Here is a 14,796-nt window from a genome sequence, read left to right as displayed (position 1 = left end):
GTCCACTGTTACTTTGGAACCTAGCTAGTTGCTCTAGCTTCTCTTGATGTCATGCCCATTGTCCTACTGGCAGAATGCCCGGTGTAGAGCTGACCCAATGATGTCACTTACCTCAGCTGGCCCCCCGCTGCCAGGGAAGAAGTTGCCGTCGTCATAGCGATGCAGTGAGATATACAGCACACTGGGATCATTGTAAAACACTTCCTGGGTTCCATTACCATGGTGAACATCCTGGCAACAGGACAGAGATGGAAGAGAAGATTTGGTTACATTAAATCACATAACTGTTGGCTTATTTTAGTCATATCCTAGACCTGGCCAATAGTAACAAATAAAGCAATGTGAGACAGAACTCACATGTGTTTACTTGTGTTTACATACATGTTTTCATGTGTACACAGTATATCATAAGGGTCATACTAAATACTGTAGTTATTGTCAAAACAGTAGGTCAACTGAGACGAGGATACCACCAACAAAAATAGTGTTGCTACTGTTATTGCTACAATCACTGCAACTGTAGTCCCTTACCCAGTCAACGATGAGGATCTTGTTGGCACTCAGTTTCTGTTGGAGCTGCTTGGCTGCGATGGCCACTGAGTTGAAATAGCAGAAACCCCTGGAGGGAGGGAGGGGGTGAAAGAAAGGTAGAGAAACAGACATTAGCAATACAAGATGATAGTGGTTAAGATACGAAGAAAAATGGTGGAATTCCTAAAAGCCGATTCAGCACACCAATAGGAGAGGCATAAATCTTCTCTCTGTTCTTTTCCTTCCCAGCTTCACTATCAGCCCATAAATATCTTTCATCAGACAGCGTGCTGACACTGCAACGCTCAGCAGAGGCCGCTGTGGTTAGCCTGGGCACGCACTATCACAAGGAGTATAGTACACACGAAAAACTACACACAAACAAAAACACACACACACACACACACATTCGATATGCGACAGACTTACATTGGGTTGGAAGGGTCAGCATGGTGGCCTGGGGGCCTCACCACTGCAAAGCCATTCTGGAGAGAAACAAAACAAAACATGATCATTCACTATTCTTTCTCAAGTTGCCTGAGGCAGTTGGAGAGATAGTCTGGAGTGTGATTTGATGGGGATTACAGATCTCTGTGTCTTACCTTGAGCTCTCCCTTGGCCACTCTGAAGGCCAGCTCTGTGACACTGCCTGCAGCCATGCGCGATGCCGTGGACGTATGAGACTCATTCCAGATTGTGTCATTGTCCACCTGCCAATCAAAAACAACACAAGGGTGAGTGACAGGACAGCACAACTGCCAAACTTGAAGGAACCAGTCATTAGTATGTGTTGAGAATCTGCTAACATGCTATATGGATCAGGTCTAGTGTTTATCTTTTCATGGTTTCAATGGCACTAAGTATTACTACAGGTACACCAGTTTGGCACTAAGTATTACTACAGGTACACCAGTTTGGCACTAAGTATTACTACAGGTACACCAGTTTGGAGGCACACAGACCTCACCTCAATCATTTATGGGACTATAAAACAGCTGTCTGATATATTACCATACTTACAGTACACAGACACACCCGGTGCCATAGAGATTTGCTACCCAAGCAACAGAGAAATACAAGAGGGAAAAACAGGACTTGTTTCCAGGGAGAGGAAAATGCATAAATGTTGAAAATGCATACGTGGTGAAAATGCATACATGGTGCATACATGGAAGAGGAAAATGCAAACATTTCCAGGGAGAGGAAAATGCATACAAGCACACGAGGGAATTCCCTCAGGGACTTAAACATGCTTCTGGCCACTCCATTCTACATATCCTTTCTTCCTTTCATCATTTTTTCCCGTTTGTTCACAAACTTGTATTTCTAGCTGTCTGGCTCAGACAATGAAATTGGAGGCATTTCTTTAATCCCCTGTCATGAGCATCATGTTTCTATTAGCTTGAAATCTCCTGGTCCAACAGAGATCGTCAGGCAATTTATTGTCTCAACCCACTCATGCTTTCTTTTTTCATATCCCCTCCACATCTTCTCATGGTCCTCTCTGTGAAATAACATCAACAACTCCCATCACTAATCACTCTGAATGGACCATATCATATACATGTTGGTAAGGACTTGGAGGGAAGAATTTCCAACTGAAATCGAGTGGTGTGTGTTGTGAACAAGAGAGAGAGCTGGGGAAAAATGTGTGTATGTGCATGTGTGCGTGCATGCATGTGTGTGTGTGTCGGGCCTCTCACTTACCCCCACTCCTCCACACGGGAGCATCACAAACATCCTTTGAGAGAGAATGCCTGAGGGAGAACAATGAGTGGTATTATTCATCACAAATAATCAGTGTTAACAGCTTATTTTCATATCATTTTATTAGCATCTGACATTACGTTTGTCTGTGTACCATCAGTTTGTCTGTGTACCATCAGTTTGTCTGTGTACCATCAGTTTGTCTGTGTACCATCAGTTTGTCTGTGTACCATCAGTTTGTCTGTGTACCATCAGTTTGTCTGTGTACCATCAGTTTGTCTGTGTACCATCAGTTTGTCTGTGTACCATCAGTTTGTCTGTGTACCATCAGTTTGTCTGTGTACCATCAGTGGAATTACATCTCACAGTTTTTCTCAATCGCATAGAAGCAATTTTTGGATCTGTATTGAAATGTATCTATAGCAGAATAGCAATGATCAAATTCTGAAATACAGAACTTCTGATCATTTTATTGCCGTCGTACCTGCCTCGCAAATCTTAGAACCGCTTTTGCAAAAACTCATCAGTGAATACAACATTTTTATTCCCAGAATATTAACAGGTGGTTTTCATCAGAAGAGAAATGTGTGAAACTGTGTTCATTGTTATGTACTGCTTTGCAAAAGGCCACAGAGTTCTGTGTATTGTGGACTCTGTTTTGAAAATCGACAAAATTGTTCCAAAAAATGCTTGTATGTGATTGAGAAAAACTGTAAATACACGAATGAGTTATCTTCTAAACGTAAGAGATTCCAAAGTGCTATCAATACAGTATTGTTAGATTCATTAACCAAAGGCAAATCTCTATTTATTAGAGACACCAGAGAGTGTAGCTTAACTTAACTTTTGCCAAACTGTTGCCATTTATGCAAGGGGCCCTGGCATAACTGTCATTGGCATGACACATTATATGAAAACATCATCAAATCTTTAGTGAGGACGTACCGGCCAGCTTGCGGTTGTCCAGTTTGAGGCGGTTGAGTGGGTTGGTGCCGTACAGCAGGACATGACGCTCTGAATGGACCGACTGCAGCTCCTCCAGAGTGGCCTTTCGTCCCCGGATAGTCTGTATGGGGGAAAATGGACCAGACTTAGAGCAGACACTGGAGCATTTAGTAAGATACAACTACCCACATCAATATTGAATATGGCTACACATGAAAAGGTCATGTTTGTCCCTTGAGTCTACCCACAGGGCACAGACGTCAATTAAACGTCTATTCCATGTTGGTCCAACATGATTTCATTGAAATGACGTGGAAATAACGTTGATTTAACCAGTGTGCCGAGGGGGTTAAAAACGGTGGTCTATGTACCTCACACTGGCCCCTGAGACCTCTCTCCTGGAGACGTGACCAGATACTCTGGATCCTCCCAGCATGCTCTGGGTGGCTGCTGTTGTCACCACATGTGCACTGGTGCTTCAGCATCTGAGAGTCATAAACCAGACCTGCAACCAAACAGAGCCACACATTAACGTTAGTATTTCCGGTGAATCAACAGCTGTAAGACAGATCTAACCACAACAAGAGAGATAATGAAACAAATGTAATATAAGCATATAAACGGCTTACTACCCATATCTTATCAGAGAGTCCTTGACCAGGCCTCAGATTGGATCAATTAAATTACAGCCACAGTAGGGATAATAACCTACACCTAAACAGATTACCTTGTGGCAGTGTGCCTGGGTGTGTGTGGTTCATTTCTTACCGGTGGTGAAGCGTGGTTTGCTATGTGGTTCTGGGGCGGGTATTGGCAGGGGCTTGTCTGGCAGCGTGAGGGACGTGGAGGCTGGTGAGGACTGGGTACGGAAGAGGGGCCGGTGGGCACTGCCAAGCATCATGGGTACTGCCAGCGTCTCCATGTGGGCTGTCTGCCGACGCAACTGCTGCAGCTGTTTCTGTTTCTCCCATAGCAATGACTAGAGCGAGAGAGGGAGCAAGATAGAAAATGAGAGAGCCAGAGAGAGAGAGAGAGAGAGAGACAGCGAGAGAGAGAGAGAGAGAGACAGAGAGAGAGAGAGAGAGAGAGAGAGAGAGAGAGAGAGACAGAGACAGAGACAGAGACAGAGAGCCAGAGACAGAGACAGAGAGACAGAGAAAGAGCCAGAGAGAGAGCCAGAGAGAGAGAGAGAGAGAGAGAGAGCCAGAGAGAGAGAGAGAGAGCCAGAGAGAGAGAGAGAGAGAGAGAGAGAGCCAGAGAGAGAGAGAGAGAGAGAGAGAGAGAGAGAGACAGAGAGAGAGCCAGAGAGAGCGAGAGAGAGAGAGAGAGACAGAGAGACAGAGACAGAGAACCAGAGAGAGAGCCAGAGAGAGAGAGAGAGAGAGAGAGAGAGAGAGAGCCAGAGAGAGAGAGAGAGAGAGAGAGAGAGAGCCAGAGAGAGAGAGAGAGAGAGAGAGAGAGACAGAGACAGAGAGCCAGAGAGAGAGCCAGAGAGAGAGAGAGAGATAGACAGAGAGAGAGCCAGAGAGAGAGCCAGAGAGAGAGCCAGAGAGAGAGAGAGAGAGAGAGAGAGAGAGACAGAGACAGAGACAGAGAGCCAAAGAGAGAGCCAGAGAGAGAGAGAGAGATAGACAGAGAGAGAGAGAGAGAGCCAGAGAGAGAGAGAGAGAGAGACAGAGACAGAGACAGAGAGCCAGAGAGAGAGAGAGAGAGAGACAGAGACAGAGACAGAGAGCCAGAGAGAGAGAGAGAGAGAGAGAGAGAGATATGTTTAGTGCTGTCGTGATTTTCAACCCACAGGAATCTATACACGCAGAAAGTAAAGTCAATCCTGCATGAAGCACGAAAAAAAATAAACGTTGCTGCCCTCTGCTGGAAGTTCAAGGAAGGCATATTCTATTAGTAGTCCTCTATCATCTGTGTCTTTATCTTACCTGGTTGAGTATGAGTGTGTGTTGCAGATTGATCTGTTCTCCCTGGCTGTCCAAATCAGACACAGGCTCCGCTTCCCTCAGTGACTCCACCCGTGCTCGGCCGTGATAGGTGTCGCTGTGCGTTGGCCCCACCTCCTCAGAGTCCATGTCTTCTGAGGGGATCTGTCTGAGCCGAGGCTTCTCACTGGATTTAGACATCAGCTGGAACACACACACAAAATTATTGATCAATTTAGATTCATCCAACTCCATTCAAATCAATGAATTATTTTCGAAAAAGACAGCTGCTGACAGAGGAAACCATCCTTGGATTGTACAAAAATCAATAATCCATTACAACAGAGTATGAGTGAGTTTGAGAGTATGTGTGAGAAAATACGGGATTTGTGAAGGTGTGTAAGTCACTCACCTTGCCCAGGTGTGTCTGCTGTTTAAGTCTCTCCAGTAGTTGGCTGTTGTGGTGCTGTTGCAGCAGGGGGTGTAGGGATCTGAGGCTCTGGGGCAGCGGCTCTGAGCGGGTTCGGCTCAGGGGCTTGTGAGGGCCACCACCCGGGGCCAGACGATCCATCTGGGGGGCAAACTGTAGTGGCACGGTGCCCAGGCCTGGAACTGAGACAGGAGGAGACAGGGAGAGTATGGCTGTAAATCTGACTATTTGTCAAGGCCACTAGGTGGCGGTACCACATTTCCTCTGGTGTCAGAATAAACCTTTTCTTAGCTCTTTCACATGAGGCAAGAGAAAAGTGATAATGCCTACAGAATCCAGCTTTGCAATTGTGTATTGTGTAATACATTTATAAGGAACACATTCCTGGCAAGAACTTCTCCTGTTCTATGTCAAATTACATGCAAAATGAATTTTAACTGCTGTATACAAAGGCAAATGTTTATTGGAAGTCAAACATATTGCAAGCCAGCCAGCATTGTATGTGAATGTGATGGTGTGTCTCACCAGTGAGCATGGGGGTATGGACCAGTCTGGAGGGCTCTAGGATGAGGACAGGCTGGAGGTGGGGCGACAGCGACCCACTCTGCTCCTCCATCCCCAGGGGAAGGTAGACAGACTGGCCTCCCGCCACCATAGGCACCCGGCCATCCTTGAGAGGGGACAAGTCTCCATCACTCTGCACACATACACACATATAAAGTGGCGATAAATGATCTTGTTGCTATCAAAGACGAGTCTTAGTGTTTTTTCCATGTCTCTGTCGCAATATAATAATAACAATACCTTGAATTCATAACATAGTCATTTTCATAAAGTTGTGTGATATGCTTACCCTGGCATTGGCTGGCAGGCCCAGGGTGATGGTGGGTAGAGCAGAGGAACTCTGGATGGTGAAGTGGGCTAGAGACCCATCCTGGAGCAGTAGTCTCTGGGCCTGAGGACACACACAACATGAATTCAACTACATTGACTAGACTGTTTACTCTCAAAGCTGATAGGTACCTTTTGGGGCTGTTTTTCATGGTTCGGGCTAAGCCCCTTAGTTCTAGTGAAGGGAAATCTTAACGCTACAGCATACAATGACATTCTAGATGATTCTGTGCTTCCAACTTTGTGGCAACAGTTTGGAAAAGGACTTTCCTGTTTCAGCATGTTAATGCCCCCATGCACAAAGCAAGGTCCATACACTAATGGTTCGTGTGGAAGAACTTGACTGGCCTGCACAGAGCCCCTTCCCTTAACCTCATCGATCACCTTTGGGATGAATTGGAAGGCTGACAGCGAGCCAGGTCTAATCACCCAACATCAGTGCCCGACCTCACTAATGCTCTTGTAGTCCCAGTAGAAATGTTCCAACATCTTCTAGTGAAAAGCCTTCCCAGAAGAGAGGAGGCTGTTATAGCAGCAAATGGGGGACCAACTCCATATTAATGCTCATGATTTTGGAATGAGATGTTCAACAAGCAGGTGTCCACATACTTTTGGTCATGTAGTGTATGTGTTTAAGTGATTTTTTGTAAGTGCATAAATAACTAGTGAGTGTGCGTTGTTTGCGTGTCTGCATGTTTGTGTAGTGTTTGAGTCTTTCAAAATGCATGTGAGACAGCCTTTTTATTCTGCTGATTAGCCAAGACAGGACGGCGAGGTGGAGAGAGTTGAATTTGATGATCAGATCTGGTGCTGCGTTCGGCTACAGGGCTATAGCCAGATGTCCTTCTCCAATATCACTGCTTTAAACATTTCATTACCCAGACAGGAACAACTGAGAGAAACACACCAAATGAACTGTCTAGAAACTAGGGCTTTACGGCTCCCATTTCCACACAAACCCACAAGAGAGGACAAAGAAGCCTCTGTCCTTATCTCATGCATTTTTAATGTATAAGTGTATGTGTGTGGAGGGGTAAGGGAGGGTGGGTAAATACCAATCGGATAATAACCTCATGGGACAGCCCGTCAACAGAGGGCAGGACTCCATTCTCATTGGGTAGACTGTCATTGGGGGAGCTGCAGCCAGACACTGGGGTGCTACTGCTGCTGGGAGATGAGTCTGCAGAGAGAGAGAGAGGGAGGATGGGAGAGAGAGAGAGAGAGAAAGAGAGAGAGCGAGAAAGAGAGAGAGGGAGGATGGGAGAGAGAGAGAGAGAGAAAGAGAGAGAGCGAGAAAGAGAGAGAGGGAGGATGGGAGAGAGAGAGAGAGAAAGAGAGAGAGAGGATGGGAGAGAGAGGGAGGATGGGAGAGAGAGAGAGAGAGAGAGAGAGAGAGAGGATGGGAGAGAGAGAGAGAGAGGATGGGAGAGAGAGAGAGGGAGAGAGGGAGGATGGGAGAGAGAGAGAGAGAGAGAGAGAGAGAGAGAGGGAGAATGGGAGAGAGAGAGAGAGAGGATGGGAGAGAGAGAAAGAGAGAGAGAGAGAGAGAGAGAGAGAGAGAGAGAGAGAGAGAGAGAGAGAGAGAGAGGGAGGATGGGAGAGAGAGAGAGGGAGGATGGGAGAGCGAAAGAGGGAGAGAGAGAGAGGGAGGATGGGAGAGAGAGAGAGAGCGAGAGAGAGAGAGAAAGAGCGAGAGAGAGAGCGAGAGAGAGAGAGAGAATGATTCCATAACAACATTTGTATTTTCTATTAGCCCTGGCACCACAGAGCCTAGTGGGCAGCAGTGTTCTGTTCGGGGAAGTGAGGGACTTACCCAGAGTGTCGGGCACCCGGTGTTTGATGGGGGACGGGGCACTCTCCTTGCGGGTCAGAGGACTCTTACGAGTGTTCAGGTGTTTCTTCAGCTTGTGTTTCACCTTCAGGTTGGGCTCTGAGGCTGATCAGCGACAGAGAAAGTATCATCAGTATTAATTCACAGTCTAAGAAAACTATCCAAACCAAAATAATGTTAGTAGTAGAGTACAATGTTAAATCCAAGCAAGTGAAACCAGAATCAGCACTTTTATAAGATAAATCTTCCTCTCGAATCATACATTTTGAGCAGGTGTATATTCTGCTGAAGTACATCATGTACTAGAACACGTTTGGATTTACTGTTAGCCTCTTTAAAACAGATTCTACAGGCACTGTGAAGCCAAGATCCGATTTCAAACAGGTATAATGAACAAGCTGACAGTGATGAAGTAGTGTGCTGCCACATGGCTAATTACAATAACAGTTTGTCAAAACTGTGTTAAAAGCAGTACTCTGTCAGTCAGTCACCTCTCTTTGCTGTGTGTGTGTGTGTGTATGTTTGTACCTATGTTTGTGTGCGTGCGTATGTATGTGTGTGTGCGTGCGTATGTGTGCGCGGGCTGGGAACCGCGCCACAGCTGACAGCTCTACCACTCTGAAACAAGGATCTTATGTAATGGGCTAATTGTAGATGGTATCCTCATAGCTTCAGGCACAGAGGCACAAGGCGTGGCGCTGAGAACTATACACTTTGCATGGCAAATACCCGGATTAGTGTGTCTGTCTGTCTATCTGTGTCTTTGTGCGTTTGTGTGTCTCACCTGCCCTGCGTAGAGGGGTGTCATCTGAGCCCTCTCTGGAACCCTGTGGGGGGGGGGACACAAGAGGCTGGGGTGTCCCACTAGGGTCTGGAGCCAGCTCCCTACAGAAACAAAACACACAACACAGTCAGAGTTGGAAAATCAATTCTATACAGATATCAAGGTGAAATGACTGAGCACAGCACACATACTGAAACATGATGTAATGCAACAAAAGGTGTAAAGAGTTCTCACCTGTAGCCCACATGCTACTGAAGGTGTAAAGAGTTCTCACCTGTAGCCCACATCCTACTGAAGGTGTAAAGAGTTCTCACCTGTAGCCCACATGCTACTGAAGGTGTAAAGACTTCTCACCTGTAGCCCACATGCTAATGAAGGTGTAAAGAGTTCTCACCTGTAGCCCACATGCTACTGAAGGTGTAAAGAGTTCTGACCTGAAGCCCACATGCTACTGAAGGTGTAAAGAGTTCTCACCTGTAGCCCACATGCTACTGAAGGTGTAAAGACTTCTCAACTGTAGCCCACATGCTACTGAAGGTGTAAAGACTTCTCAACTGAAGCCCACATGCTACTGAAGGTGTAAAGAGTTCTGACCTGAAGCCCACATGCTACTGAAGGTGTAAAGAGTTCTCACCTGTAGCCCACATGCTACTGAAGGTGTAAAGAGTTCTCACCTGTAGCCCACATGCTACTGAAGGTGTAAAGACTTCTCACCTGAAGCCCACATGCTACTGAAGGTGTAAAGAGTTCTCACCTGTAGCCCACATGCTACTGAAGGTGTAAAGAGTTCTCACCTGTAGCCCACATGCTACTGACGGTGTAAAGAGTTCTCACCTGTAGCCCACATGCTACTGAAGGTGTAAAGACTTCTCACCTGAAGCCCACATGCTACTGAAGGTGTAAAGAGTTCTCACCTGTAGCCCACATGCTACTGAAGGTGTAAAGAGTTCTCACCTGTAGCCCACATGCTACTGAAGGTGTAAAGAGTTCTGACCTGTAGCCCACATGCTACTGAAGGTGTAAAGAGTTCTCACCTGTAGCCCACATGCTACTGAAGGTGTAAAGACTTCTCACCTGAAGCCCACATGCTACTGAAGGTGTAAAGAGTTCTCACCTGTAGCCCACATGCTACTGAAGGTGTAAAGACTTCTCACCTGAAGCCCACATGCTACTGAAGGTGTAAAGAGTTCTCACCTGTAGCCCACATGCTACTGAAGGTGTAAAGAGTTCTCACCTGTAGCCCACATGCTACTGAAGGTGTAAAGACTTCTCACCTGAAGCCCACATGCTACTGAAGGTGTAAAGAGTTCTCACCTGTAGCCCACATGCTACTGAAGGTGTAAAGAGTTCTGACCTGAAGCCCACATGCTACTGAAGGTGTAAAGAGTTCTGACCTGTAGCCCACAGGGGGACCACTGAGAGGGTTGGAGCTGGTTCTTCCCAGGGCTTGTTGTTTCTGCTTCTTCAGAATCACCTCCTGGAGCTTCTGCTTCACCAGGGAACTGGCCACAGCACCTGTCAATCAACACAGATATAGAGACCATCAGACCAATCCCTACAACTGCTTAGTAGAGTGTTCCACCTATCAACTGCATCGTTGTAACTAAAGTGAAAGAACGACTCCTTTTATGCCCAGAGCATGACATTGTAGCCAGAGAACCAAGATGAGATGGCAACATTTGGGAAAATCCCTTTCTATTTCAGTCTCCCTCTGTGCTCCCATGCTAGGAAGCTGTGACCATGCCGTCCCAGTGTGTGTGTGGAGGGGACTAGGGAGGGCGTGGGGGACAGGGGGAGGTGGCAGGAGGTGTCACTATTGATACGGTCAATATTGACACCGGTGCTGTTTGCACAGCTCGGCTATTTTTTAACCACTGTTTTAGAGGAGCTTCTTTCTCTCTCTCCAAAATGAGCGGCTCAGCTCTGTCTGTTCTGCTCTAAAAGTCAATATCGGCCCAGAAACTCCCTCCTACAGTAAGCATGATAGTATTCAGTAGTATCCAGTGTTCATGACTGACAGTGAAACCCCGTATTGTCTTGGATGGTAGTAGGATGAGGATCTATATATAATCTGGTGGTGTGTGTGTGTGTGTGTGTGTGTGTGTGTGTGTGTGTGTGTGTGTGTGTGTGTGTGTGTGTGTGTGTGTGTGTGTGTGTGTGTGTGTGTGTGTGTGTGTGTGTGTGTGTGTGTGTGTGTGTGTGTGTGTGTGTGTGTGTGTGTGTGTGTGTGTGTGTGTGTGAAAGGCAACAGGAACAGTGGGCTCTGTGTGAGGAGGAAGCAACACGGGATGTCTACTACCACAGCCCTCCCAGCATGCCTCAGCCCACAACACACAGAGATGAGCTGCTCTGAGCAGAGCCACAATGGTCCATTGACAGCCACTCACAGAGAACCGGGTTTGGGACCCACACGGCAGGGGCCAAAACAACAGCACTCTACAGCTCATCCTTCCTCTCTTCTCTTCTCTTCTCTTCTCTTCTCCTCTCTTCTCCTCTCTTCTCCTCTCTTCTCCTCTCTTCTCCTCTCTTCTCCTCTCTTCTCCTCTCTTCTCTTGTCCTCTCCCCTTCTCTCCAGGGCCCTACCAGATACTGTCTGACTGGAGGAATACTCCAGTCAGTATTTATGGACATGCAAAGACAGAGCACTAAATTACTGTTTTCCTCTGCTTGTTGTAAGAGACAAGATATTTGGTGTTATTTGTGTCTAGGTGCTATTTATGATGACTCAGTCTGTTGGGAATAGACAAAAAGAAATGCCTCTCAAATCGGTGTCCCTGTCGGTTTTTGCCCAAGGCATTCTTTGGCTGTTTGGTGAGAATATTTACATTTGTAGAGTGTATGTACATTTGTGTATGTGGGTGTGTGTGTGTGTGTGTGTAGAATGTTTGTCTTGACATTGATGGATCTGTTTCACTTTACACAACATTGTGCAGAACACCAACCAATGAGGATAACGATAGGGGAGAGTGGGGTATGTTGAGCAATTTTTTGAAAATCAGCACTACATCAACGGGAAATATAGTATTCATTATAACAAAGAACATCCCATCATGCTTAGGGTCATGTATGAAAACACTGGGCAGGCCATTATTTTGGCTACCATGTCTATGTCCCCATAGGATGACATCCACAGGGCACGAGTGGTCACTGAATGGTTTGATGGGCATGAAAACGATGTTAACCATATGCTATGGCCGTCTCAGTCACCAGATCTCAACCCAATTGAACACTTATGGGCGATTCTGGAGTGGTGCCTGAGACAGCGTTTTCCACCACCATCAACAAAACACCAAATTCTGGATTTGTTTTGTGGAAGAATGGTATTTCATCCCTCCAATAGTTCCAGACACTTGTAGAATCTATGCCGAGGCGCATTGAAGCTGTTCTGGCTCGTGGTGACCAACACCCTATTAAGACTCTCTATGTTGGTGTTTCCTTTATTTTGGCAGTTACCTGTATGTCAAAGTTTAATTCATGGAATGGGAGTGGTATATTTTATATCTTAAATGTACATTCAGATATAGATCTCTCTGCTCAATATTACCCTTCCATGACTTGACCAGTTGTCTGGGACATCGATGTTGTTTCGCTGTGCCAATTCGTAGGCAACTTCTCTGCACTTGAGGCTACTAAAGCTTATGAAACTGGTCTACAATATTCTTGATATGTTTAGCAAGCTCAGTCTCCAAGTCATCAGATAAGACCTTGTGTGCCTCTGCTACTCTATCATAGCCTCTCTCCTGCACAGGTACACGTTCGTTTCGTTGTTGGACTTCTTCAGTGTCATTCAGTCTATTTTTCATCCCAAATGAACTTCTTCCCTTCTTTCACTAACTTGGCTGCTCCCTCAAGAACTTCAAGGGGGGCTAGACCTCTGCTTGTTTGACGTTGATCTTGAGTTCATATGCAAAAATACAATGCATATTATGAATAAAACTGAGAAAATGTCATCATCATTTGTATGGGATATGCTGGCCATTGGCTCAACTTACCCTGAGGCAAACAGTTTGACTCTATTAGCCCACACAGCTACAAGGATGAACTATCATGCTAGGTTTAGGACCTCCTATTGAAGCTGATAGAGACCCCAACTGATGTACAGAACAATCTTAAAACGATCTACTTTGGTTTAGATACAAGCATCATGAAACCTTTAACACAATACATTTATTTGACTTGGTAAAAATATAAGTAAATGTACCTAACTTGCTTACCACTTTTTCCATGCTTCACAGACTCCATGAAACCATGACCTATTCCAAACTATTTGGTCACATGATTCATTGTGTGTATGGTTTCCTAGAAATAAGGGGTGGCTCAACTAACCATTGGCTCAACTTGACCCACTGGCTCAACTTAACCCTCTCTCCTTCTACAGTGTACAAGCATACAGGCATACCTACGCAAGCACACACACAGTAAAACTCACTCTGTTGGCTCTTGTCCTTGTGCCACAGCTGCTGCAGCTCTTGTTGTTTCTCCTGCTCCTGCTCCTGCTCACGTCTCCGTTGTTCCATGTTAAACTGAAACCCGACGAGACACTCATTAAAGTATGAGTGGAAACAGGGAAAAGTGCCGCTCTGATCTGGGAATGTGTGACATATGGGTGACAGAAAGACTTGGGCTAATGAGTGTAAATGGGGCATGAAAGTCATTATTAATACGAGCTAAAATGTATAAGAAACATTACACATTAAACATTACAGACATGTAATGCAATTTATGGGTTCCTTTCACATCAGTGTGTGTGTCGGTGTTTGGCAACAATGTGTGCTGAGAGCAGGCCTAACGATGTAGTACGTACCCGTATGTGTTGGTGCAGCTGGTGCTGTGAGAAGGTAGTGCAGGGCTGGTGGGAGAAGGGGCTGTGGAGCAGAGGAGGGTGCAGGGGCGTCAGCAGGGCCGTGTCCGAACCCGGCCGCATCACACGCTCCGTCACACGCAGGTCCATTGGGACTGACCCCAGGGGTGCCGACACTGAGGGCTCTAGTGGAGGGAGGGGAGAGGGTTGAGTTTCTCAGAAAATCCATTTCTTACTTCCAACCTCTTGACTTCAGATCAAGTGTTTAATTACTGTACGTCAGTAACACTTAACTCCCAGAAACTAACCGTATAGGAGAGAGAGGTACTGTTGAGTAAAGAGAAGAGAGAGAGAAAGAGAGATGTGACAGAGAGGGAGATAAATAGACCAGAGGCACAGCCCACTCAGTGTATAGATGTGGGCTAGATGAATGTGAGCGGCGATCCCACACTGGACACGACACATACAAAAAGAATGTCTGCTGTACATATACAACACTGTCTCACAGCCTTTCCCTCTCCCCTCCACTGTCTCACAGCCTTTCCCTCTCCCCTCCACTCTCACAGCCTTTCCCTCTCCCCTGTCTCACAGCCTTTTCCTCTCCCCTCCACTGTCTCACAGCCTTTTCCTCTCCCCTCCACTGTCTCACAGCCTTTTCCTCTCCCCTCCACTGTCTCACAGCCTTTTCCTCTCCCCTCCACTGTCTCACAGCCTTTTCCTCTCCCCTCCACTGTCTCACAGCCTTTTCCTCTCCCCTCCACTGTCTCACAGCCTTTCCCTCTCCCCTCCACTGTCTCACAGCCTTTCCCTCTCCCCTCCACTGTCTCACAGCCTTTCCCTCTCCCCTCCACTGTCTCACAGCCTTTCCCTCTCCCCTCCACTGTCTCACAGCCTTTCCCTCTCCCCTCCACTGTCTCACAGCCTTTCCCTCTCCCCTCCACTGTC

At 46.5% G+C, this 14,796-nt stretch overlaps 1 protein-coding gene across 5 annotated transcripts in view; it reads right to left on the bottom strand.

Moving 5' to 3' along the window:
- The window catches only part of LOC129860858 (histone deacetylase 7-like), a 72,581-nt gene that overhangs the window by 12,545 nt on the left and 45,240 nt on the right, over positions 1-14,796 (bottom strand). For 3 of the 5 annotated variants that reach the window (XM_055931713.1, XM_055931716.1, XM_055931717.1), the window contains exons 3-20: positions 13,855-14,036; positions 13,480-13,573; positions 10,445-10,565; positions 9,051-9,151; positions 8,249-8,371; positions 7,491-7,615; positions 6,398-6,499; positions 6,070-6,241; positions 5,527-5,726; positions 5,118-5,318; positions 3,952-4,162; positions 3,555-3,688; positions 3,184-3,304; positions 2,239-2,288; positions 1,134-1,241; positions 961-1,016; positions 532-619; positions 112-231 (exon numbers count right to left, since the gene is read on the bottom strand). In XM_055931713.1, coding sequence (XP_055787688.1) covers positions 112-231; positions 532-619; positions 961-1,016; positions 1,134-1,241; positions 2,239-2,288; positions 3,184-3,304; positions 3,555-3,688; positions 3,952-4,162; positions 5,118-5,318; positions 5,527-5,726; positions 6,070-6,241; positions 6,398-6,499; positions 7,491-7,615; positions 8,249-8,371; positions 9,051-9,151; positions 10,445-10,565; positions 13,480-13,573; positions 13,855-14,036 — 2,309 coding nt within the window. The remainder of the gene's footprint in view (positions 1-111; positions 232-531; positions 620-960; positions 1,017-1,133; positions 1,242-2,238; positions 2,289-3,183; positions 3,305-3,554; positions 3,689-3,951; positions 4,163-5,117; positions 5,319-5,526; positions 5,727-6,069; positions 6,242-6,397; positions 6,500-7,490; positions 7,616-8,248; positions 8,372-9,050; positions 9,152-10,444; positions 10,566-13,479; positions 13,574-13,854; positions 14,037-14,796) is intronic. The other 2 variants (XM_055931715.1, XM_055931714.1) reach the window with 2 other exon arrangements.

Source organism: Salvelinus fontinalis, chromosome 8 (genome assembly GCF_029448725.1).
Source record: "Salvelinus fontinalis isolate EN_2023a chromosome 8, ASM2944872v1, whole genome shotgun sequence".
NCBI lineage: Eukaryota > Metazoa > Chordata > Actinopteri > Salmoniformes > Salmonidae > Salvelinus > Salvelinus fontinalis.
The sequence above is the reverse complement of the archived record's forward strand: the minus strand, read 5'-3'. Positions and strand labels throughout refer to the sequence as shown.